Raw genomic sequence first — 25,023 nt, forward strand, 5'->3', positions numbered from 1 at the left:
ATAAAAGAATGAAACTACTAACAATACCAGTGTCAAAAATTAAGATACGGGGTATAGTACCTGACAAGACAGTGGAGTGTAACGTACAAACATATCTGGAGATCAATATAGGAAACAGAAATTTTGAACACCCATTCGTAGTCATGAACCGAATCAAATATAACATCATACTAGGAATAGATTTTATGACAGTCACAGGAATGACCATTGACATGGAGAAACAAGAGATAAGGTTTCCTATTTGCGATGAGAATACTGAAGAAAAACAGGAAAGAATTAAGATCAATGAGGACGTTGGTGTAGTTAATAGTGTGAAAGTCGAGGAAGAAGGGGAGAACTCACAGTCAGAAAGGAATCCGAAATTGCAGACAGAAGGGAATGAGATGTCAATGTCATGTGAGAATATACTAGAGAGTATTGAGAAGGTCATGATTACAATGGAGGAAGAAAATATGCCAAACATCTCAGAGGCAGTTGCAAATGCCAAGATTTCACCTCTTGAAAAATCCAAACTTCACGGAGTCTTGCAGGAATATTCAGATTTATTCAGGAACAAGCCAGGACAGATTCCCAATTTCAGGTACAAGTTGTTGGTAAATGATTGGACACCTTTTAAAGGGAAACTATATGGGGTACCGGAGAAATATTTCTCAGAAGTCAAAGAAATTATAAAAGGCATGGAGGATGATGGAATCATCATGAAAACATCCAGTCCATACCTGAACCCATTAGTAATAGTAGTGAAAAGCAACGGGAAACTGAGAATTTGCCTAGACACGCGATGCTTAAATACCCGACTAATTCCTGAATACAATACTGTACCGAAGATTAAGGATATTGTACAAAAATTCCGAGACATGAGGTATTTTTCGACGATGGACTTCACGTCTTCCTATCATCATATTGTCCTTGAAGAAAAGTCTCGACTGCTAACGGGATTCATGTTTGACAGTCAGACTTATGTCTACTGTCCACTGCCTTTCGGTTTGAAGAACAGTTGTGCCGTTTAGTTGAGAGCCCTGGATAGGAATTTAACTCCAGAAGTGAAGGAATTTCTAACTTGTTATGTAGACGACCTCATTTTGGCAACCAAGACATTCGATGATCATTGTGATAAGCTGGAGAAGTTATTTCGGAATCTAAGGACAGCTGGATTCAAGATCAACATAGCCAAGTCCAAGTTTTGTCAGGAAGAAGTATTATTCGTCGGTCACATGATAGATGGCACAGGGGTACGACCAAACCCAGTAAAAATCCAGGCGATATGTGACTTTCCTCGACCAAAACGCATTAAACATGTACGACAATTCCTCGGAATGGCCCAATTCTTTTCTAACCACTGTAAAGGCTACACTCAAACTGCAGCACCTCTACAGGATCTGTTGAAGACAAATAACAGATGGAAGTGGGATGAGAAAGCAGAAAGGGCATTCCAAGAATTGAAAACTTTGCTGACCAGAAGTATAAAGTTAGGCTATCCTAATTACGAAAAGGAATTTATTATCCAGTCAGATGCCTCGAATGTCGGTATAGGTGCGTGTTTATATCAAGAAGAAGAGGGAACACCTCCTAAAAGAATATATTTAGCCTTCACCAGTCGAAAGTTGAGGAGTCATGAAATTCATTACACTACTACAGAACAAGAGCTACTAGCGATAGTCTATGCTTTACAGCAATGGAAAAAGACCATCTATGGATATCCGATAACGGTCAGATCAGACCACAAAGCATTGACTTTCGGACTTAAAGCAGCGATGACTAACGAAAGGATAACAAGATGGATGTTGTTCACCCAACAATTCCAGATAAAGATCGAATACTGTAGTGGAAAGGAAAATATCCTAGCCGATGCTCTAAGTCGAAACCCCGTGGACAACACGGAGGAGGTCCATAAAATAGAGCTAGTTCCAGAAGATGAGGATATTCTAGAAAAACTACGGAATATTGTACAGTTGCAACGTCAGGATGAGAAGTTGAAGAATATCATAGACAAGCTAGAAAATAGAGATTGTGGTTCTGAAGCAAGGTCGAAAATAACAAGGGTATACAGCATCGAACGGGGTATGCTCATGGCTAAGACAGGCAAAGATCAAGAGAAAGTACGCATCGTATTACCTTCAGTATTGTATAGAGAAGTAATCTGGCACGTACATAGAATCACAGGACATGGCGGTATGGAGAAAGTGACTCAAGTCATCCTAGAGAAGTTCACTTGGTAAGGAATTAGAAGGACTATAAGGAGTATAATAAGGACTTGTGATATTTGCCAGAAGGTTAAACAAGGTAATTGTCTAATAAGGCATGAACCAAGGGCCATATTACCACACAAAGCCAGAGAGCTATATGCTATTGATATATTTGGTAAGCTTCCGACGGCTAAAAAAGGAAATAAATTCATCGTGGTAGTTATGGACGTTTTCTCGAAGTACGTATCACTTCAACCAGTACAGCGTGCTAATTCAAAGCAAGTAATACGACGTCTAGTTAAACACATATTGCCTAGCATGGGAAAACCCGAAAGATTGTTGTCCGACAGAGGAACCCAGTTTACATCACTTCAATTTAAAGAGGCTATGGAAGAGATGGGAATTAAACATGTTCTATGTTCAATAAGACATCCAGCATCCAACCCAGTCGAAAGATATATGAAAGAAATAGCTAAATTTTGCCGGATATACTGTTCCAAGCAGCACTGGAAGTGGATAGATGTACTTGAGAAAATTGAAGAAAGCATTAATAACACTATCCACGAATCCAGCGGCCAAATTCCAAAAGTTATTCACTACAATATTAGACCTGAGAGACCATGGGACAAAATAATTCAGCTACCTACCGAACCAAGCTTAGACCAAGATAAACTGAACCAACTAGTTCGAGAGAGGATGTATAAACAATCCCAGAGGAGACTGAAGAGGGTACAACACAAGAAGTTCCATCCCGAATTGAAGAAATCAGACCTAATATTAGTAAAGAAGCCAGCAATCTCGAATGTATCCACTAAAGTATTTGCAAAGTTCGTACATTTATTCGATGGACCATTCGTTATACATCGATCATTTGGGAACAACGCATACGAAGTTCACGACTTGAATGGTAAAAGTAAAGGAGTACACAACGCCGCAAATATTAAGTTATACTTCAAGGAACAAAGGGATTAGAGTCTATCCAACATCGCAGTTAAACAAGGAATGAGAACTGAAATGGACTATGACAATAACGAACCAATTGATCTGTTAAAATTTACAATAACGCGCTCAAAGTTCTGACTAAGAACAGTGAAAGGTCCCATTATGATATTAGAAATAGATGAGATAAATATATAGCAAGCCATATATTTAAATCAAGTGGGAGGAGTAAATGTGCCATTTCACCGTTCTATAGTTTCAGTATTAGGAACAAAATGGCGTTCCAGCTATTAATGGATCAATATAAAGCAAATAACAGCGGTACGAGCCGAGAAGATAATAATTTCAACCGGCAATCACGGAAAGAACCACTCTTAGAAGGCGGTGCGAAAGAATGACGAGAGCGGATTATTTAAAACCGATTATTGAAAAAAGACTTCCATTAGAACGAAATCTCAATCCAGCACTGCATCGAAGAAAGGACGGAGTCGTGTAAAGAAACCAGTTACTTATCGGATTCTTTAATCAATTATTGAAGAAGAGATTAAATCTGCGACAGCCCGCTTAACGTCAGCTGTAGGTTGACACATATACGTGAGATTATAGACCAGCTGTAAGAAAACGTCAAGTTGGTTCTGTACTACGTCACGATTGGGCTCGGAACATTATATTTGCTCGATACTGCACAACGTGAAGAAAGCAGAATTCAACGGGATATAAAGTGCAATTCTAAAAGCACATAAAATTTACATCTGTTCGGCGAGCAAGGCAGTTGAAAATAAGAGGACATTTAGAGCTGTTATAAGCAAATTAGACGGACCAGAATACATATATTCTTTTCTCATTAGCACTACGAAACAGGTTACAGCATGTATAAATCAACTAATGCCTTGTGTTATTCTGTCCCTGACGCAATGAAGACCACTATGATGTTCTAAGAAGCTGAGGCAGAGACTACTCCGGCTATGGTGGCGCTTCACGAGATTGATGACCCAGGAGGGCGGTAATCAGCTGAGAGGACGAGATGGACCCGATTACCTAAGCCGAACCATGGAGCGAGGCCTACCATTCCCGACGAACAACAGCGAGATGGAAGTCACTACCCAATAAGCAAAGTTAAGTCCCCTATGAGTCGTGTCGTAAGTAGAAACCTTTATTCTTTTGGTTAATATGTGATGTGCATTATGACATTGTGTGTGCGTAATTAATATACAAGTGTAGTTACAAGGAAATAGGTATTCATCTGAAGTTACCGTAAATCCCATACATAGGTGTAAAATACCAGTGAATGCCGTTCGCAAGTTTATCAATATGGTGTGATATGAGAAGTGATTGATTTTTTTTTTTAATCGATGTCAGTGAAGTGTTAGAGTATTAAGTGGAAGCTAATATACATGCGTGATGGCTTTAACAAAATAACAAGCGTAAAGATCGTATTTAGGGGATGTTTACGACAAAATATAGTTGCACAGTTTAACGTTGTGATGTGCTGATCTTTGATACTATGACAGTAATGATAATGGTTTAATATGTGTAGGTTATGGCACATATGCTGCGTATTTGATGGAACGAGTGCCTTGAGACGCACTAATATGAATACTACGCGATAATTGAAGTGATAAATGGTGAATGAAATAATCATATGAGTTGATAGTAGATTGTGATGGTGATAGTTATTGTTATTTAGGAAGTTGGTCATAGTATTCTTCGAGAGATGGTAGTATGTGTAAATTGCACATGCTAAGGTATATGTTGAAACGTACTGTTTTCAATTGCTATTTTTAATTCCCTAATATATAATATAGATTAGGATACGATCTCAATGCCATCAGTATAGAATTAATTGAGTATGTAGGATCATCAGAGGAGCCGAGAGGCCACTAACGTCAATATTTAGGCCTTCACTGACATATCTACGATCGTTTTCATGTATTATCACATACAGCAACTTAATTTATGGTTTTATGGGAGCAGTTTGACACATCACTGGTAACTTAGTCTTTCATATGTTAATTTGAGATAAAGATAGAGTCTTCTAATGTGTCAATTTTTCCACCTATGGTATTATTCGTTGGAAGGTTAGTTAAATACACTTGGTAATGCTATATAAAGCCATATACGCACTTTAACTGAATTTCAACCATGGATTAAAATAATAATTGAATGATTTTAGCCACAGAAGCCTTACGATAGAATTAATTTGAGATTACTTACGACTTAAGAACAAACATTATTTTCTCACACGATTTTCCTACTATGCACGGGCATTGATGTGAAGTTTTAAGCCAAGTGATGTGCATTTCTCAAGTCACATGTGAATTTAGGTTCAAATGATTGAATCTTTTGGTAATTTTGAGGAGCAATCCAGCTCAATAAGGAAAGATTCCAAATCTTAATTAATTAATTAATTAATTATTGGCCACCTTCATTGCGTTTTCACATTTTCAATTGAAACCCCAATTTGAAATATTGTATATAGTAGGGAGTATAGTTTTGTTTTACTTAAACCAATTGGATGCATCTGATTATTACAACTATATTGAATAATTTTTCACTTAATTAGGTATAATTTAATTTTTCCTTTTCATTTAATTTTCACGGATGTTATTTAATTACAATATAATTTTTCGATAGGCCAGGATTAGCATATCGATGAATGAGGCCTGATTTCATTTATTTGTTAGAGGTTTTCCAAACCTATTTTCTGTCAATGCAACATAGCTACGGCACTTAGCGATGCTGATTGCGTATGAAACCAGCCACATTGTATAAAATATTTTCTCAAGATACTCTACGTGATCTTCAAATCATACTTAGACTGATTTGGTAATAAAAGCTGAGTAGTGAAAATATTAAAATTTCTTTTAATGCCTACTTAGAATAAGTGCTAGATATAAGCCTATAATGACTACTTCTGATTGCGATTTTGATGATGACATATACGAATTTCTTGACAAGCTGTAATAACCTGGATTTTGAGATAAAAATTTCGGCAACATGCAAGTATGGTATCCGACTGATAGCGTGTTGGAGACGTCCTTCTACGTAGGTTGGGATTTACCATAGGCCATCGGTGTACTTTCTCACGCGGAACTCACAACCCAGCAATATTAGGTAGATGGAATCGTTATTAAGAGCTAGTCTGGAACTCGTGTATCCCCACCTGGACGCGGGAGCGGTGCAGTAAATGTCTTCATTGTCATAGGTAAATGTCAGTAATTCACCACTATTAGTCGCCTCCTGCGTCTGGGCATTATCCGTATCTTCAGCTTATATTCTACATACTGCTAACACTGAATACTTCTTTCTTTTATAAGTCCTCACATATACGTTCTCCTTTTTAATTAATGATCCCTGGAATGTCCTTCCAGGAACTTGTTTTCTGCCTTAAAGTATCTATATAAATCCTTCCATAGCTGTCTAAAAGTTACATGGCTGCCAATTATGTTTGCTATCATGTTATCCTGAGCATTTTTGCTAAATTAAATTTCCTAGTAATTTACTTCGATCTTTCCTTACTCCCGCGACCATTATAATGGATCCTCGCCATTACTCTTTTCATGCCCCTCAACAATTGTTTTAAACCCACTCCAGAGGCTGTTTACACTTTCCATTGATGACAGTTCCATTTTTAAATTTCCCCATGCCTCTCTTATCAACCATGTGGTACTGCCTAAAAGTTCTATTTTTACAACTTATTTATATCATTTATTTTTAACTACGACAAAAACGCTTCATGATCATTTATACCATCTATCACTTCAGTTTCTTTATAGAGTTCATCTAGTTTTATCAGCACCACGTTACTTTCTGATTCAGTTGTCCTTCCCATATTAATCTATTCACTACTTGTTGGTCATGCTTTCCGTCGTTCGCATTCCATTTTCAGTTAACATTCGGTAAATTGAGATCACCCGCTACAATAATGTTCCTTTCTGTGTCGTTCCTCACATACCTGATTATCGTATACAATACTTTCGCATCAGCGTCAGTGTCAGCCTTGCCTGGTCTGTACGCCCCAAAAAGTCAAGTTTCTTACTATCGTTAGAGATAAGTCTTACACATAGAATTTCATGTTTATCATCCTTAATCTTTTTGTAGCTTGCAAATTCTTCTTTCACCAGTAAGGATACTCTCCCTCCTATTGTTCCTAACCTGTCTCTACGGTAAACACTCCAGTTTTGTGAGAAAAATTTGCATCTATAATATCACTTCTCAGCCAGGATTCAATTTCTATTACATTACCTGGTAAATATATGTCTATTAAATGATTTGATATTATTCCTTCCTTTAAAATACTTCTACAGTTTAACACTAATACAAGTATTGTATGTCACTTTTTCTTAACTTTCTGCGTTCTATACTTCATCACCGCTCCCTAGTCCTCCCTGTTTCCCTGAATGTACCTCCCTATAACTCTTCTAAAATAATAAACTCCCTAACTTATATGTACTACAGTATTTCGGTCCAAGTGAAGGCCATCTGAACGTACATCCCTATTTCCTACCCACCAATTAGAATTTACAAATCTCACTCTCAATTTCCCCCAAGCTCATTCGATGTCTCATTTAAAACCCAATCTCCCTCCAGTCAGTATCCTTCCTACACGTCATTCCACTGATAACACTCTCTGCCTCCTTAAACTCCTTCCGTGCTGCCGTAACCAGATCCCAAACATCTCAAACTATGTTTGTACCTATTACTGCTTGTCTTATGTTATTGGTAGCAACGTAAAAATTACCACCTCCTCCTTCTGTTCTATGTTCCTCAACATCTGCCTTAACCTAATTCCTGGATAACACTCTACCCTGGCTCCTTTTCCTCCATGCACACATTCCCCACGTGCCTACCAATGGAATCACCCATGACCAAAGCCTCAACCCGTCCCTCCTCATTAGATCCCCTCCTCTGCTGGTCTCCATTAACTTCCCTCACTCCTGCAGAACCTTCTCCTTCTCCCTTCTCTCCCTCTCACTACTCTGTTCCACCTCCTTCTTATCCTCCACTTTACGTTTCCCTTTCCTACGCTGTTGATCAGTCTTGTAACGCACGAATCCATTCACTTTGTAATGAAAACATTCAAATGCATTTTACTGAAGGTGTTCTAAGACTAATAAGCCATTGTCAGAATGTTCTGCAGCGACTTCGCCTAGAGTGCATCATCAGTCATGTCGGAGTTGCATCCCAGATTGCCACCTTACGACGTTATAAAATGAATATGTTCATGTGGTGGGTGGTAGTGTGGTGTGTTGTATGAATATGAAGAAGAGTGAGTTGGAACAAGCAATGACGCCCAGTCTCCAAGTCAGAGGAATTAACCAGACGCGATTAAAATCCCCAGCCAGGCCAGGAATTAAACCCGAGACCCTCTAAACCGAAAGACGAAACGCTGATCATTTGGCCAAGGAAATGGACAATCTGGTAGGTACAAGAAAACTATATTAATTCTCATTAAGACATGATAGATCAATTATGAAAAGATTTTTCATGAGTAAAGTACTTTTGAACTATAGAGCATATTGCAAAAGGCCTAGTTCTTTGAAAATATGTTACGAATCTATGATTTAGATATTAGATTTTTGAGATAGGAAGTCTACTAATAAAATAGGACTTACCTTCGAACGCAGTGAGCAGCAGTAAGAACTACTCTCGGATGTATGAGGGAGGCTCCACATATAAATGGATTGGCGTTAGAATTTCTTCTTCGTAGAACTGCTAACATCCACGGGAATTCTGCAAAGGAAGTACTTCCACTATCAACACCTATTCTTGACCAAGACTGGTCCAGGCCAAAAGCTGTCCCTCTTAGTCCACAGGCTGATTTGTCTTTTTGTCCTAACCAGGGAGAGACTGGGGGCTCCACTGGAGGTCTCAGCGACGAAGATGATGGAGGTCCTGCGGTAGCATCAGGGTCGATTGGATTCTTGCAGCATACTTGACGCCCGGGACATTTCTTCACCGTCTCCTTGACTCCGAACCTACCAAATATGGAAGAGAACAACAATAATAAGTAATACGAACAAGTAATATTATGAAGGTCAGTTCGTCGAACACAACTTATAGTCACATGTTGTTATTAATATTATTATTATACGGTTATGGCCATTAGAGACCACAATACGCAACAATTACACATTTCAGAAGCTTTCTTTGCAGCCCAACATCGTTGAAGTCTCTCTCTCTCTGGCGGCCTGTCTCCTTTCTGCTGTCCACCCGCTGTTCTGCTGTTCTTCTTCACGAAAGCCCTTGATCTGGTGTCAGTACTTGGTTCTGTTAGCAATGTCTTCACGATTTAGTCCAATTTTTTAAAGATCTTTCCTGACTTTCCTGAACCTCTTATCACATGTGTTAGGTCTACTATCGAGTATAGTAAAACAAAATCTTAGTCAACCGCTTGTCTTCCATTCTAAATAGTGACCATAGAACTTGAGTCGTCTCTTCTTGATGGACTCCATCAGTCGTTCGGTTTTCTGATTAAGCTCCTCTCGTCCTCGCAACCTGTATTGTACAGCCACGATCTTTGGGCCCATTATCCTTCGAAGGATCTTCTTCTCAAACTTCTCAGCTTTTCTAAGACCAACCAACCTTTCCAGTGATTCGGAGCCATTCACTTCCATAGAGACATTCAGGTTTAATCACCGTGTTGTAATGTCTGAGATAATATTATTATTATTGTTATTAGTAGTAGTAGTAGTAGTAGTAGTAGTAGTAGTAGTAGTAGTAGTTCCTATGGCAAAGGAAAGGATACATTAATAATTTCAGCCTTGTTTAAACAGTCAAAGTGTTACAAATAAACATCGGACGCAAAATCTACACTCAGCAAATATTCAGAGCTGCACATGCAGTGAGAGTATACAGTTGACAGTTTCGTCGGTGGTTTTAAGATTAAAGTCAACGAAAACCGGGAATTATGGTCTGTGCCAAGAGACAGATGCAAAAGTACCGCGTTCATCAAGAAAAAAGACGCAGACAGGTCTCGGAATTAAACAAAATATAGTTTATACAGTATATATAAATGGAAATATGTTCGGAGTTATCTCTAAAGGTATAAAAATGAAAAGAGACATAAATTAATGAGGCACATCTAGGCATCTTAGGAACTTGAAACTTGCTGCCAGAGTAGCTGACGACCTCAGGATTCCTATAAAATCGAAAATTCTCAAAATTCGCTGTAGGGTGAGAGAGACTGGGAGTCTCAAAATTGGGGCGCTCAGCGCAAATTCGCAAGTATAAACATTTCCTTCACCCAGTGGGATATATTTTTCGAAATCGATAACCTATAGTTTTCATGGGCTTAAAAGTTTCCTGAAAGTACTAATTTTACCCCGCCCCCTCCTCTTCCACCCCAAATCAAGATAGTGGAGACAATCTGCCAGACGAGCTAGAAAATTGAAATTTGACAAAAGTATATCTTTTAGTCTGTAGCCGATCGAAAAAATCTAAGATGTTCGAATGTTTAACATTTTATCCCCGAAAAATATCGAAATATCGAGGCAATTTTAATTACCGTACCGACCTTCGTTTTGAGCTATTTGGTGGCTAAACGGTAAGTCATATCATAAAACAGTACATTCGCACCCAGCATGAAGGGATCTACAACTTTTGTTCTATGGCTTTTAGTCGTATCTCGATCCCTTATACGTTGAATAGAGCTGCATTTCTCGATTTTAGGACAATTTTGTACATTTTATACGTATATTTTATAGTTTGACGCACTTATAGGAAAGATGGAATCATCGAATTTCGCACACACATTGGCACGACTAGTGGCCATATGAGAACTAAATTTAATAATTCTAGCTGCCACATAAGTATACACAAAATAAAAGAATGTGTGAAAACTATGCACAAATTTCACCCTATTCAAACGCATAAATAGATGACATACGAGAACATGTCACAGGAATATCCATGTAGACCACCAAAAGGGCGTCTGATGGCGAAATCCGTTTGTCGATATGACGTACCGTTTAGCAGCAGTAAATCTCGAAATGAAGGTATCCAATGATAAACTCCCCAAATCGGTAGTGACTGTCGGTGGCAGAAAAGGCCTGCAATCGTAATGAAAAGTCCGAAATCGACAGTGACTGGCGGTAGGAAAGGCGGCCTGCCATGATAATGGAAACTCCCCCACTCGACTGTGACTGGCATTAGGAAAGGGGGGCTGTAATTGTAATGAAACATCTCCAACTCGATTTCACTGGCAGTAGGTAAGGGAGCCTGCCATTTTGGTCAAAACTCCCCTATCCGATTGTGACTGGCAGTATGCAAGGGTGCTGGCCATTATAAACAATATTCGCGAACTAGATTGTGACTGCCACTAGAAAAGTGGCCTGTCTTTATAATGGTAACACCACGACTCAATTTTGAGTGGTGTTACGGCAGGTGCCTGCCAGGGGCAGATCTACTTTCAGGGCCAGAGGGGTCGGGCCCCACCTTGGTAATCCTTTGTAATTTATAATTTGTAGTTGTTATTGCAAACACTATGAAGCGAGTATGTATTCAACGCTAATAGTCCGTCAATGGCCTTGGTTCCGTGTGAGCGGGCCAGACTCTGCTGGCCCCAACCATTGAACTGCTCTGGCTTTATTTCACGTTCGTTTTATGTGGCTGTGCGCGGAAGTGTGATTATTGATTGCGGAACGGCAATTCTCAATTGTTTGGTGGACAAGCGAGTGTCTATAGGTGGGCCGGCGTAAGGTTGCGCATGACAGCTGCGTACAATGTTGGTTGCACTACAATGGCGCACGAAGCAATGTTGCCGCCGCAACAACAGCTGATTGCACGACACGTGAGTTTTTAAAAACATGGCAGAAATGCTTTTAATGTCATCGCGATGATACACAATACAAATGAAGTCGTCCGGCAATAATCGAACTTTCAACACACCGATTAAGTTTACAATAAAATATTTCATCACACAAAATGATACGAGATAAATCTACTACGAAGTTCTTATTATCGTGATATTGGAAAATACAGAAGAAATCGGCCGACAAGAATCTTATTTTAAGTACATCAATAAATGTTACAATAATATATAACCCTGCTAACATAAAAGGTTTCAAGTGAAATGTATTAAATTTACGAAAATTCAGAAACATTTTCATACCTGATTCACACTCGATACTGGAGGGTATCACTACCGTCGCCTTCGTTGTCATTGTCGTCGTCATCGTCTAGCCAGATCATCAACTCCTGACAGTCACTGATGATGCCATGTATTGCCATTGCCGAGTTAATGAATGTTGCGACATGGCTAACTTTTTCTAATGCCTGACTATTATTAAGGGCCACTCCGCGCCGCAAAATATTATCACTTCGCGGTTCATGACTATGTTGTCGTTTCCGTGACATCGCACGGCACTCGTTAAAATAAAATTCCACAATTATCTCACAAAGGAAATAAAACTTTCATAAACGCGCGAATCACACTTGACTACGTGCTAGCAGCGACAGGCAAAACGGCAACACTTAAATATGATATTCAAGCTAGTTATAGATGGCACCACTATACTACAAATATTGCCAACAACATTCAAATGAAAATAGTTCGTATTTATTTTGTGGCTCGCTTAAACCTTATAATATTTTTAAACGCTCATATTTGTGTAAGCAAATATAAGATTATAAGCATTGGACGGAATTAAATACGAATTAATATGAATAAAATGCGTAACTGTATCTTACATAAAAAAGTAGTAGGTTGGTCATTCTGATCGACGGGTGACGTTCTTCATTTCATTTTTGTAGTTGTGCCAACATGAATTACAACTGTCAAGTGCAACCTTTTGCCGGCCCACCTATAATTTAAGATAAACAGAGTGGATTGTTTATTGAAAACTCCTTTCAATTCATTAAGTCTAGAAGAAAATATTCAAATTAAACGTTTAGGTGCTTACCAACCAAATTATTTCACGTTGTCTCGACTTGATGGCAAGAAAAAGAGAACTTTCTGTAATGCATGGGTCAGAAAAAGTCATGGTTAACAGTGAGTGAAGAGAAACAAAGTCTGTTTTGTCTTCGCTGTGTTTTATTTCGTGGTGAAAGATTGTGGTCAACGACTGGGTGTAAGGATCTAAAATATTTAAGTGAACGAAGTAAAAAACATGAGGAAAGTGCACTATACTTAGAAAAGATCTGTAAATACTAAATACTTGGGACTGTTAACATTGGTGCACAAAATGACACTGCCTATAAAATTTCATTCCAAAAACACAAAGTCACAAAAAAAACACATACTAAATAGAGCAGTAGAGTGCTTAAAATGTTGTGGAACTCACGAGTTAGCACTGAGGGGCCATACAGGACTCAACAAACCGTGATAATTTATCAGGTTTGTTATATCTTCTTGGTAATCTCGACAGTGTGTTAGATATGAACAGCACTTGAACACCAGTTTCTAAATATACGTCACACATTACACAAAACGAACTATTAGATTGTGTGTATCAAGTGTACACTGAAGATATGGTCAAAGATATCAACGCTGCAACTTATGTTTCAGTGCAGGCAGATGAAGCAACAGACATTACTCCCAAAGTCAAGTTGTTATCATATTGCGGTACATTAAGGAGAATAAGCCTGTTGAAAGATTCCTTTCCTAAGGGCATCACAGACCTGTTATTGCTCAATCTCGTGCGGCTAGAAGCCACCTGTCCCTCTAAGGCCCGGTTTCACAGTATACGCTTAAGCCTTGGATCGGGCTTAAGCGGGAGCTTAAACTCTGGACGAGTTTCACAGTGGGGAGTGCAAGTGGTAAGCCGAGCTTATCTGTGACTGGCTTAAGCTGTATGAAACTGTGGTTTAAGCTAAGGATTCAGATCAGATGGTAGAGCGCTGGCCCTCTTATAGCCCAACTTGGCAGGTTCGATCCTGTCTCAGTCCTGTGGTGAAGGTGCTCAAATTCATAGTTAGTGGGACGTAAAACCAATAACATTAATAAATAACTTATATTTCTGAATATATTTCGAGGCTCAAGAGACAAAAATGTCGGTCGGTCACTTGCTTTCTTGGCTTACGCTGCGTGAACCATCAACGATAGACCCCAAGTGTAAGTGTACGAATTGTAGAGCATAGAAACCTCTACAAAAAAGTCCGCGATGGTATATACCTATTTCCAACCGTTTGCCCTCTAGAAACGATGTATAACCTACAAGTCAATCAATCATAGGCTACGGATGTAAACAAAGATGATAATTGAATCACTGCGCATGCGCAAGCATTACCAACTTCGGAGATGTTCAGCTTAGTAAAGCTGCACATGGTCCCCCTACTGTGAAACTCGTAGTGTTTAAGCCAAAGAGTAAGCCTTGCTTAAGCGGCGTGCGTGGCTTACTAAAGCTTTGGCTTAAACTAAAACTGTGAAACCGGGCCTAAGAAGATGTGCTGTCGCCGGTAGTACGAACGGATACCGGATTGCGACTATTTAGCGGGATGGAGTCTCGTTCGTTATCGGAATTAACCAGACAAATCGCTCCACCAACTAAGGACGGCCATGCACCACCACCCACCGAATCAAGAAAGAGATCTCAATCTGTCAATCCTTCCGGTGTCCGGGCCTTGTGAGGTTTCCTGTGTTGAGTCAAATTAAGCAGCAGGCTCCACTCCTGGCGGTGCCCTTCCGTCAATTCCTTTAAGTTTCAGCTTTGCAACCATACTTCCCCCTGAACCCAAAAGCTTTGGTTTCCCGGGAGCTGCCCGCCGAGTCATCGGAGGAACTTCGGCGGATCGCTAGCTGGCATTGTTTATGGTTAGAACTAGGGCGGTATCTGATCGCCTTCGAACCTCTAACTTTCGTTCTTGATTAATGAAAACATACTTGGCAAATGCTTTCGCTTTGGTCCGTCTTGTGACGATCCAAGAATTTCACCTCTAACGCCGCAATACGAATGCCCCCGCCTGTCCCCATTAATCATTACCTCGGGTTTCGAAAATCAATAAAATAGAACTGAGGTCCTATTCCATTATTCCATGCACACAGTATTCAGGCGCAGTAAACGTGCCGGCCCACCTCGACACTCGATGAAGAGCACCACGGTAGGATTTCATCGGGTCCCGCCTACGGCGCGCAGGAACCGCACGCGGATAACCACGGCGGCCGCGCGCTTTCGACTCGCCACCACCGGCCGAATGTCTCACGGACCATGCCGGTTAGACACCGACGAGCGAATGTTACTAATAGGACAACCTATGGTCTCAGCGAGGTTCTGAAGAAATGGCTTGAATCTTTCAATGTTGAGAGAAAACTCATAGCTCAGCCGCAGTGATGCAAGGGAGTGAGGGAGTTGTTCAGGCTCTGATGCAGAATTACTTTCCATATGCCAAGTACGTTCACTGTTACGCTCATCAACTAAATTTGGTAAGACAAAATGCTTGTAGCAAGAACATTAAATCTGTTAGGCTGTTCTTCGCAAACATTACAGGATTCCCTAGCTTTTTCCCTTCATCGTCTAAGAGAAGTGATGTCTTGCGATCAGTTTTGCAATAAGGGGATTCCAACAGTTTCTTCAACAAGATGGAACGTTCAATTTCGGGTTGTAAGTATTGTTCATGAAAATATTTATTGGAATGTTTTGAGAAGACTGAGAACGAGGATGGTTGGGATGGTGTAACAATAAGGGAGTGTTTTGGTTTAAAAAATTACTTAACATACATACATACATACATACATACATACATACATACATACATACATACATACATACATACATACATACATACATACATACATTATCATTATCATTATAGACTGTTATGCCTTTCAGCGTTCAGTCTGCAAGCCTCTGAGAATTTACTAAACGTCGCCACAATCCTCGATTTGCAACTAGTGTTGTGGCCTCATATAGTTTTTAAAATTACTTAACAATTCAGAATTTTTGTTTTTCTGAAATTCTTCTATGATATTTTTTAAAATTTCGTGTGGCTATTTCTAGCCGAGTGCAGCCCTTGTAAGACAGACCCTCCGATGAGGGTGGGCGGCATCTGCCAAGTGTGGGCAACTGCGTGTTATTGTGGTTGAGGATAGTGTTATGTGTGGTGTGTGAGTTGCAGGAATGTTGGGGACAGCACAAACACCCAGTTCCCGAGCCGCTGGATTTAACCAATGTAGGTTAAAATCCCCGACCCGACCGGGAATCGAACTCGGGACCCTCTGAACCGAAGGCCAGTAGGATGACCATTCAGCCATCGAGTTGGACAGAAAACTCGTGTCCTCATCCCGAGGTGGTATAGCTCTTTTCAGACACACCCCCAATGGAGGTGAGCTGCATGTACCATTGGAATCCACATACCAGCCCTCCTGCCATTCTTAAATTTCTGGCAGTACCGGGAATCGAACCCGTCCCCCGAGGACGGCAACTAATAACACTAATCGTTACGCTACGGAGGCGGACTATAAGATGATGAAACATGTTGATATTTTGTGTAACACGGTTCGGATGCAGAGTGCGAATGCAGTTACCATATCCACTGCATTACAAGGTTTTGAATCAGCTGTTTCTGAAATAAGAGAGAACACTGAAAGGTATCAAGTGAATGAAGATGAATGTTCTACTCCAACAACAAAAAAATCTAAATGTAAATCTGACTGTAGATGCCAGAGAAGTGTATCATATAGTGATCAACCAAGTGAAATACCGATTCGAACAGTCTTATATGAGTAGTTCGAAATGATTGATCCGAAAAAAGTTTGCTATGTTCAGAGAAATTTTCCCAACGAATTTAGTCAGTATTTGTTCAACGAGTTACAGTCCGTTTATTTCCCAAGAAAAATTGAGAAATGAACTCTCAGTGATTTATCGCAATGATACCATTAAAGAAGATATTCCTTCAGTCTGTGATTTGTTCACATTCTTCATGAAACATTCCTTCAAAGAATCATTCTCTGAGGTACACAAAATTCTACAAATTGCACATACTACTCCAGTTTCAACAGCGGAAGCAAAGCGAAGTTTCAGCACATTAAAAAGAGTCAATAATTATGGGTCAAAACAGACTAAATTCACTCGCTGTGTGTTCAATTCATAAGGAGGAAACTGGTGAAATTCCTAACTTCAATAACAGATTCATTGAAATGTTTGCCAGTCAGAAGAATAGGCGTACTCAACTGTTATATAAGTAATGTGCCATTTGGTGACTTCAATTTCATTTCTTTATTCTTAACTATTTAGTGTAAAGTACAGTACAATATAGAAACCCATGTTTTAAAAATGCCTGTCTCAATCCCGTATTTATGGTCAAAATCTCTATATCGGGCCCCACTGGCTGAATTGATCACGAGCCGCCACTTGTGCCTGTCATTATAATGAAAACTCCCCAACTCGATTATGCATGGCAATGGGCAAGTGAAGCTGCCAATATAGTAGAAACTCCCGAACTCGATGGTGAATAGCAGTAGGCAAGGGGTCCTGGCACTATAATCAACACTCGTCAACTCACACTTTACAAAGAAAAACAACGTATGAGGTCCGCGTCGCGTTTCTTGGATAACGCTAAGAGGCATTCTTTCTTTCTTTCTTTCTTAATCCGCTTACCCTCCAGGGTTGGTTTCTCCCTCGGACTCAGCGAGGGATCCTACTTCTACCGCCTCAAGGACAGTGTCCTGGAGCGTGAGACATTGGGTCGGGGATACAACTGGGGAGAATGGCCAGTACCTCGCCCAGACGGCCTCATCTGCTATGTTGAACAAGAACCTTGATGGGGGATTGGAAGATTGGAAAGGATAGGCAAGGAAGAGAGAAGGAAGCGGCAGTGGCCTTAAGTTAGGTACCATCCCGGCATTTGCCTGGAGGAGAAGTGGGACACCACGGAAAACCACTTCCAGGATGGCTGAGGTGGGAATCGAACCTACCCCTACTCAGTTGACCTCCCGAGGCTGAGTGGACCCCGTTCCAGCCCTCGTACCACTTTTAAATTTCGTGGCAGAGCCGGGAATCGAACCCGGGCCTCTGGCGGTGGCAGCTAATTACACTAACCACTACACCACAGAGGCGGACGCTAAGAGGCATACAATTTAATAACATCCTACTCACTGCGTGTACAGTAATTTACGTAGAAATCCGTGTACAATGTAGAATACCGTAGCCAAACATAGGTACATTTGCCAGTAAGGTATATAATAATTAGGGAGCGGACTTTTATGTGCTAAAAATGTGAAAAATATTTATTTTTTATGTGCTGAAAAACTTTAAAATATGTGATAAAAAATTGAAATTATTTTCCTTTAAATATCACATAACTAGTCGCTCAAGAAGTAAATAAGTATAATGTTTTGTATTAGAATATGGTGCTACCAAACGTGCTCCTTAAGGCAAAATGATGTCTGTGTATGGAAACGTGCTGTATGGTATATTAATTTTTGATATGCCAGAGTAGATATTATGAATGGTTATTTTTTTAAGGTAATGTTTTGTTTAAATATGGCAAAAGCAACCTATCATCTTTGAAAAAAATAGTACCAGTTCGTACTCACCCATCACACGCTGGAATATTAGTTGCTAGAAGTAGTCTCAGAATTGCAGTGAACAACAAAGGTCATTTCCAAATTGTCCATCACAAATGCATGCAGATTATCTCTAAAGAACGCCTTACACTGCAAAAACGATCGCTTCACATCACAGGAAGTCAGACGAGCATAGTTAAAGAGAGGAATGTCACCAACAATAACGCCATCAATTTCGCCAACATGAGCACCCTCTAATACATTAGAAATTTGGCACATTGTTTGAAATCCTTTGTTTTTCCTGAACAAATTTTGATATTTGACCTTTAACAGTCCCTGTACCTGCGAAGTCGGGAGTGAATCTAATTTATTTTCAACAGCGCGCACTTCCTTCACTGTTTCGGAGAACAGGTTAGTGGATTTTTCAAGTATGTCTATAGTTTTACACAAGAAGCTTAGATTGGCAGATATAAACGCCAAAGCTGTCTTTTAGTATCTCTTGAAGAATCTCAATTGACAACGCGTCGTTTTTGTCTAGCACGTTCACAACGGATGCAAAACTTTCGAAATTGCGTAGTATACCATAGCGCTAAGCCAGGTACCCCACCGCGTAACAATAGGCAGAGGAGGAAGCGCAAGATCCGGGTTTTTCTCTTTAAAGAGATCGATTCTTGAGGGTGCTTTTACGAAGACTTTTTTGCCATTAGACACTAATTTATCCACTTGAGGATACTGAGCCCGCACAGTTTCACATAACCTGTATAGAGCATGAACAACGCAAGTTACGTGTATCATTTTCGGAAAGCTCACAGAAAGGCCTTCGGCTGCCTTTTTCATGCAAGCTGCACTGTCAGTAAGGAAAAGCAATACATGGTCGTATTTTATACCTTTTGGCCAAAGTAAGTGCATGGCTTCATTGAATAACCTAGCTACAGTGACATGGTTTGCAACAAGCATTTCTTTACACGCTAGCAAATAAAAATGTTCGCAAGCAGTTTTGTCATTCTTCAACACACCAACTACAACATTTCCTACTTTTCTGCCACTTGAATCAGTGGTTTCGTCAATGCTCACTCACAGTTTTTCGCTATCACATACTGCCCGAATTCTTTGTAAAGTTTTTCGTAACATTTTGGGGGATAGTTTTTCTTAATGTGGATTCGTCTGGAGGCTCAAAATTAATGTACATTGTTAGGAAATTTCTCAGTCCCGGATTATTTATTTTACCAAGAGGAATGTCGGTGCAAACAAATGCTCTGCACACATCTAAATAATACTGGGAATATTTAGATGGGCCTGCATTTGAAGTAGCTGGTTCAGCTATTAGTAATTGTCGCTAACGCACACGTGAAGCAGTCGCAGTATGCTTATTTCCAGACAAATGCTGGATTACTTGAGAACGTTGATCTTCACGTACTGTTTTGCCACAAGGTTGGCAAAATAAATACTTTTCCATCGGTAGTGAAAATGCTTTTAAATTCCACTACATATTGTTGAAGATGCGACCTTGTACTCGACTTCTCTTTTGGCATTATTTTTCAGTTTACGACACACGCATTTACGGTGAATCACTGTTTCAATAAAAAGAATAGCAGCGGACACTGAAGGAAATATTTCTTATAAATCCATACAAAATCACACGACTACGGGAATGATATATGGACCCGAACAGCTAACCTTACTCTTAGGAGTGATGAAATTCCACTACCTAATGGTGGGGCAATATTCTTCCGAGTCTCCCATGTCGTAACGAAATTACGTCACCTTATCTCTCCGTGATTGCCTTTCGCTGATATTCTATAAACAAAACCCGAGAGGGCTGACTCATAAAGAGTTGGAATGACATCATGCAAAGAAACATCTTGTGCAGCAAATCAAATCGCTGTCTAAATGTAACGACGTAACCAGTGACCAGCAAGTTTTAGAACTTATGGAGGGAAGTCCATAAATAGCCGAAACATTCAGATACATTATGTTAAATACACTGTTAAAAACAATACCGTAATCGTAAAATGAAAATATGAGCATTGTTTTATAACACAGAAGCATTTTAAATTTTATTGATCAACAAATATTGCCGATTTATGTGCTTATTATAGATTTTCTTAAAATATGTATTTACATTTTAAAAATGTGAAAATATGTGTTTTTATGTGAAATAAGATTCAGTTTTTACACTTGGGGATGCACAATAGGAATAATGAACTTCGTAACTTGCGTTAAAACTTACGCAAAAAAAATATGTAATTACATAAAAATCCGCTCCCTAATAATAATGGGTAAGTAAGCAAACTCGTATCCTCATCCCGAGGTGATGCAGCTCTTTTCAGACACACCCCCAATGGAGGCGAGCTGCATGTACCATTTCAACCACACACCAGCCCTCCTGCCATTCTTAAATTTCTGGCAGTACTGGGAATCGAACCCGGGCCCCCGAGGACGGCAGCTAATAACGCTAACCGTTACGCTACGGAGGCGGGTATAAAATGTAGTTAGAGGCAAACTGTCTTTGTTTTCCTACTGCCTTTTCCACCACATTCTTGTGGGATCGCTGCATATGTGCATTTGGCTTTGTTTTACGGTCAGATGCCCTTCATCACGTCAACCCTATGTGTATTTACTATTGCCTGTTTTTGTGGTGATTGGTAGTAGTGTGTTGTGTGAATATGAAGAGACGTTTGTTGAGTCAAATTAAAATACCCAGTCCCTGAGTCAGAGGAATTAACCAGACGCTGTTAAAATCTCTGACCCGACGGGGAATCGAAACCGGGGCCCGCTAATCCGAAGGCTTAAACACTGACCATTCAACGAAGGAGCCTAACGTACAGGCAAACTGGCTGTACTAAGGATTATGTAATGTGCATGTACAGTATATTTGGATTACATTAAGCGAATACTAGGTTTCCTCTTTGTTTCTGGTGATCCGGATCTAGCGGGAGTGTTCTATTCTTGTAAAGTCACCAAGTACCACAAGTGATAGAAAACGCGACGTCAACTTATGCCATTCCTCCTCAAGGACGTAGTTCTACACTAAATTTGTTGCAATACTTTTTTTCTTCACAAAGACCTACCTTGGGCTGTTTAACAATCCTGTTCCGAATATTCCACATTTTTGACGTGAAAACATCATTAAAATCGGTTAGAAATATGGGGCTGTTCAAAAACCTGCTGATCACGAAAACAGGACAGTTTTTAACCCGCTTCCCTACAATTTCGGGTATAACCGTTATAATACACTATTTAAATGGGAAATGCAGTAACGCGACTAGTTACTACAATCAAGTGCTATTATTTGATTTATTTGATTTATTTATTTATTTATTTATTTATTTATTTATTTATTTATTTATTTATTTATTTATTTATTTATTTATTTAATCCGTTTACCCCCGAGGATTGGTTTTTCTCCGGATTCAGCACGAAATCCCACTACTAGCGCCTGAAGGCAGTGTCCTGGAGCGCGAGATATTGGGTCGGGGATACAGCTAGGGAAGAGGACCAGTACCTCGTCCAGGTGCCATCACCTGCTGTGCTGAATAGAGGCCTTTGGGGGATGGGAAGATTGGAAGGGATAGGCAAGGAAGAGGGAAGAAGCGGCCGTGGCCTTAAGTTAGGTACCATGCCGGCATTTGCCCGGAAATTAAGTAGGACAAATTGTTTCGAACAATTCTAAAGACTTGTTTCGTATCAAAAGTGTTCCGAGAACAGCGAAGTCTGTCCATTTCCTCACAATTCACAGATCACAATGGTTTGGTTACGTCTTTATCTCCTCTCGTTCAGTACCCTCAGCTTACCAGGAAATAACTTGGCTTATTGTAAATGAATCTTCATTAGTTGTCTAATGTGTTCTTCTTTTAACGCTTTGGGCTTGCCATACCACACGTCCTCCTGAGCGGAAGTACTTAGTGAGCTTCTCTGAGGGCATTGCTAGTATTGGTCCGGCTGAAAGAAAGGAACCTACGCATTGGCGTCACGTATTCAACAGCGTCATATTCAGCATTACTTGTTCTTGCGATACTTCTCAAATAATTGTGCAACACACACACTGCTTTCATTACATCGACAACGCTATCAATTTTATTTTCAAATGGTTTCCTGCACACATGGAATCGTGTGTACCAAAAGCGCACTCAGCGGGTCGTCATGCTCGCGACAGTCTGTAATTAAATACTTGACTTTTATAAATCTTCGTAACACTATTTCTCGAGTAGGATCTCGTTAAATCTTCTCATTGACCCTCCGTCAAAGCAGTTAATCTGTACTTCGAATCAACGACGGTAATTTCTATCCTCTCCGTGTAATTGCTTTTCCAAAACGACTTCGTTTTCTTTTTCGATTCAAGGTACAATAACCATAAGTCCAAATCCATATCTACATCCCAATCAGATTCGGAGCTGAGATCGAACGACACAGCCACGATACCAGAACGATACCACCAGCTCTCTCCAAAGGGAACACTGCACTGCGTTTCACAGATGTGTATGTTTTTTATTTATTTATTTATTTATTTATTTATTTATTTATTTATTTATTTATTTATTTATTTATTTATTTATTTATTTATTTATTTATTTATTTATTTATTTATTTATTGTGTGCGGAGGTTCTGTTTTGCCCTACGGGTGTAGCCTACGTCCCAGTGTTTGTCTGACCAAAATGCAAAACCTCCGTTTCACTGACTTCCGAAAAGTTAAAGATCAACCGCGAGAGGAAAATTCGACATACTGGCATATTTCAGTTGCCTAAACAGAGGGTAAACACTACACACTGCATTATACTTTAAAAAGATAAAACATTGTGACGTATGCAACTTCAGATCAGCATATAATTTACAACAGTTCCCGGATGAAAAGAAGACTTTTTAACTACAGGAGAACCCCGCTTAACCGATCTTCACTTAACCGAAACCCGGATTAACCGAAATGCTCTGGCAAAACTGTATTTTAATATTTTATTTTTACCCTCCCGTTCTTAGCCGTCGATGTCAGTAATTATCTTGTTAAACGTCTTGAGAGCTACTAGGCAAACTCTATTTTTATATATTATGACTTATGCCAGAATGCACATGTAGCATAAAACAAAAAAAGTTTCTTACCCCCTAGTTCGTTCCATGATACATTTTTTCTTGAACAAGCAGGAATTATTATTATTATTATTATTATTATTATTATTATTATTATTATTATTATTATTATTATTATTATTACTGTATTATTCGTCAAGAATATTATGCAGACGACTCCGACTTTGATAATAGCAGTTCTGAGAATCGAGTTGCAGCAGATGATGGATTTAATGCACTTCGAATTTTTATTAAAATACAGTACCACACGCTTTAATTACACTACTGTAATAAAACTACTGTGTACAGTATTCAGTTCAGAAGTAACAAAAATATGTTTCATTATTTCAGATCGCTTTGAGCTTTGTTGAACAAAGCAATAAATCTGCACCAGTTGATGTATTGTTGGTTAAACGGTGGCGCGATATAGCTGCACGACAGCGCTGCACCAAGAAAATTCAGAAGAAAATCACTGATTTTATACAATGAGTGACATTATGCAAACATTTTAATGTTCCTTAACAGAGTTCATGAATTTTTATTTCGACATTTAACTTTCAAAAATATTTGCCATGTGTCATCCGGAAAAACGCGTTAACCGAAATTGCTCCGCCCCCTTTATTTCGGATAAACGGGGTTCTACTGTATAATAACACTGCTGCGTTTCTGTCCAAACTTAAAGCTGCGTTTACACTAAGCGCAATTTCGCGAGGGAATTGAGCGTAGTGTAGACGCTCCCTCACCCCTGAGTAATTACGGAGTGAAGGCCCTCGCTGCGAGCCGGAGCCTTGTCGGTTTTTGTCCGCGCATCAAACGGTTTCGCTCATCGAATTTCGCTTAGTGTAAACGTGGTCCCCAAAGTTGCTCGTGGGATTAATCAAGAACAGGGCTTGCAGCTCATCGAGCTCTATAAAAATCGAGATTTTATGTGGAATCCGAAAAACGAAAACTATTTCAATCGCAATAAAAGAGAAGATGCGTGGAAGGAAATTAATTCCCAACTAAACTTTCTTATTTCTACAGTGAAAGGGAAGATGAAAGCTCTACTGGGATCATATCGAAGCGAAAGATCGAAAGAAAATAAGAGCAGAGTCACTGGATCAGGTAAGCAATTACTATTGGTTTAAAATGCAAAATTGTGTCATTTCATTACTTTTTTGAGCCTACCGGTACCTATTTTGAAGCATTCTTGGGTCATTGTGAAGAACTTACACTGACCGGCACGAATAACGCAACACTTCAATTTCTTAGAAAAACTGAAATTTATTTTAACTTTATGACACTTTCATGACACTAATCTACTATATGATGATGATGATGAAATAATGTAGCAGCTGTAGGGACAAAACAAGTTTCCATGTTGGCTGCAAAACCAGAACTGAAGCTTTCAGGCT

General features: G+C 39.6%; 1 protein-coding gene across 2 annotated transcripts in view; it reads right to left on the reverse strand.

Moving 5' to 3' along the window:
- The window catches only part of LOC136874822 (phenoloxidase-activating factor 2), an 88,300-nt gene that overhangs the window by 42,492 nt on the left and 20,785 nt on the right, over window positions 1-25,023 (reverse strand). For both annotated transcript variants that reach the window (XM_067148500.2, XM_067148499.2), the window contains exon 2: window positions 8,741-9,103. In XM_067148500.2, the coding sequence (XP_067004601.2) occupies window positions 8,741-9,103 (363 nt within the window). The remainder of the gene's footprint in view (window positions 1-8,740; window positions 9,104-25,023) is intronic.

This window comes from Anabrus simplex, chromosome 5 (genome assembly GCF_040414725.1).
Source record: "Anabrus simplex isolate iqAnaSimp1 chromosome 5, ASM4041472v1, whole genome shotgun sequence".
Classification (NCBI taxonomy): Eukaryota; Metazoa; Arthropoda; class Insecta; order Orthoptera; family Tettigoniidae; genus Anabrus; species Anabrus simplex.